This window comes from Nymphaea colorata, chromosome 6 (genome assembly GCF_008831285.2).
Source record: "Nymphaea colorata isolate Beijing-Zhang1983 chromosome 6, ASM883128v2, whole genome shotgun sequence".
NCBI lineage: Eukaryota > Viridiplantae > Streptophyta > Magnoliopsida > Nymphaeales > Nymphaeaceae > Nymphaea > Nymphaea colorata.
In genome coordinates, this window is record NC_045143.1 from 22218449 (window position 1) to 22221133 (window position 2685).

A 2685-nucleotide genomic window follows, 5' to 3' on the forward strand; every position below is an offset into this window, starting at 1 on the left:
TGAGTTAAAACTTGAGCGCTGGTATTAATAAATGATTCTTAAATACAGAAGAGCTTGGGAACAACCTAAAAAGAAAAAAAGAAAAAAGAAAAAAATCATCAGCAATTATGTCTTACTCAAATACACATCAAGTCATGCTGAGAGAAATCCCAAGCTCTTTTTCCGTTGCTTTCTTTCCTTGTTCGGTCTTGCTCATCAAGTACTTGTGGATTGCCCGAGCCGGAGCTCGAGATCAAGCCCCCCCACCATCGAATTTTCCTGAAGATCTACTTGCCTCCTCATCCTGGCGAGCCTCCTCACTGCGAGGCCATGAGCGAGATCGCCGGAGCCCAAGTGATCCCTCAGCTCCTGGTGGGGAGCAAACGTCATGGTTGAAGGATCGAAGACCAACTTGTTGTATAGCAGGCTCTGCTCGAAAGCCCAGAACCGGTGGCCAGACAAGGGGTCGGAGAACAGGTTCGTCGGAAAGTGGGTGCGGAGGCGTGCCCGCTCTCGCCGGTGCAGGTTCATGTGGCCGCCGAGCGCCTGAGCGGAGCTGAATTTCCGGTGGCAGAAGGTGCAGGAGAAGGAGCGGTCCTGATAGGTGGACGCCGTCATGGTTGCCGGGAGATCGAGGAGAAGCAGTTGATCTTCGTTACGCATATGCCGATGGCGCAGAAGCTGCCACCACCGAGAGGCCAATTTATTGAAAGAAAACTCTGTACTTGCATTACGTCGGTTGACCTGAAAACACTTCCTTTCTTTTTATTCTATTATTTTTTCTAAAGTTTCTCTGGCAAGAATGTTCTCTATCATGCGAGACTTTTCTCTTTTTTTTTTTCTCCGTCCAAAAAAGAACTAGGACTTGATCTCATCCTAAGATCTGTTCAAACCTGGTAACTTAACCTGTGGAACTTATCTGTCTCTGGAAGTAGTAGACCGGGACGGCAGGGTCAGGATCCAAGTCCAAATAGTCAAGGACCCATCACCCATATATATATATATATATATATATATATATATATATATATATATATATAGCGTATTAGTCAAAAGTTTTGACCGTTCTCTCTGCTAATGTCTCACCTTAGATCCCGCGTCGTTCGACTTGGGAACCGTAATATGCTGACTTGAACTGTGCACACAATGAATGTGGACCCGATGGGGGCGCTAAAGTTCCCACCTTGTCAGGTCAGGACGGAACCAAATTGGACCAAGTGACGCCTAACCCATTCAAAGTCTCTCTCTCTCTCTCTCTCTCTCTCACATATATATATATATATATATATATATGACAATTTTGACTATCAAAATCACTCATCCATCTAATCAAAATCATTTAAACAAATGGTTAAAAGAAGAATAAGAAAAAAAATGTGTGAAGCTTATTTTTTTCTAACAACAACTTTCATATATATATATATATATATATATATAATGAGCCAATGATTGACTCTCGCTATCTAAAATCGTTCAGCCATTTAATTAGGGCGAACTTGTGAAGTAATATTAAATGACAAAAAAAGACTATTACCTTTTTCTTGTTGTTTTTATCTTATTGGTCGATCATGATAAATTAGACTGTGTTAATTAAAAGGCTATGTGAGTCTTAAAGGTCCAAGTCACCATTCAATTTATATATGTATGATATTTCTTAACACATGTAATGAGTCTTATATGCAAAGAAGAAAAATGAGAAGCTACAAATTTAGAATGTTGCAGAATCATGTGCAGACTAGACTGATTGTGTTTTGGAAGGAAAGATCATATTCATATAGTAAATTGTTGAAAGGCCTCAAAAGAAACCGGTATTTCCAAAACACTTTGTTTCCGGCATGAAAATGGGATTATCAGGACGATCTGATCTTCGCGCCCTTGCCTTCTTTGTCTTCCCCTATTTTAAAGAAAAGGTAATTAAGCATCGAAGGAAAGCAAAATTTCTCAATGGCGCTATTAAATAGTCGTGTACCTATAATAGTCAATAACAAACCTGTTCTATATGGAGAAATGTTAGTCTACCAAATGAGTCAGTAGGTATCTTCTTTTTCATGGAGAACTAGTTTTTTTTTTTTCCTCAAAAGGAATTATTTGTAATGAGTCTACCAGGAGGAAGCAAGTGAAGAAGAAGACAGATGTGTCCGTCCTCTTTCTCAAAAAAGAAGCCCTCGGCCATTGAACTGCCCGCGATATTCTTGTTTAAGAATGCAAAACTGGGTAAGTGTGGACATCGACCTCTCTATAGACCTCTTTCATTAGTAATCGATCGGAGTGTCAACAGATCGGATTCAAGTCCGATGCATGCAGTAATCTTCCTCATATCCACTTTCTCAGGTTGTCACAAATTTAGATTTGAATACAATTGAAAAAATCTTAACCATATATGAATCTGAATCCAAATTCACAACCCCAATCCAATTTTAACTGCACAAGTGAATCTAGATCCAACTTTTGAACCAAATCCAAACTGCATTACAATATGTTAAGAACAAAATTTTAAAAGAATATATATTAGATGATAATTCTTATCTAAAACTGAATCCCAATATGATCATAAGGTATTTGTTTAAATGTAATTCTAATTAGATGTCATATCTTGAATTTGAATCCGATTAGATTCCTTAGTCAGATATTATCGACAATGCATGGGTTGCATGGCTTCTCATATGTCAGTGAAAAGCTGTTGGCCACACTTACCAAAATCTCTTA

At 38.8% G+C, this 2685-nt stretch overlaps 1 protein-coding gene across 1 annotated transcript; it reads right to left on the minus strand.

Annotated features, from left to right (window-relative positions):
- Nucleotides 1-672, minus strand: LOC116256410 (uncharacterized). Its single transcript, XM_031632771.2, has one exon. It carries the CDS (start codon nucleotides 640-642, stop codon nucleotides 196-198), a length of 447 nt encoding a protein of 148 aa, XP_031488631.1. The 5' UTR covers nucleotides 643-672; the 3' UTR covers nucleotides 1-195.
- Nucleotides 673-2685: the final 2013 nt, after the last annotated feature.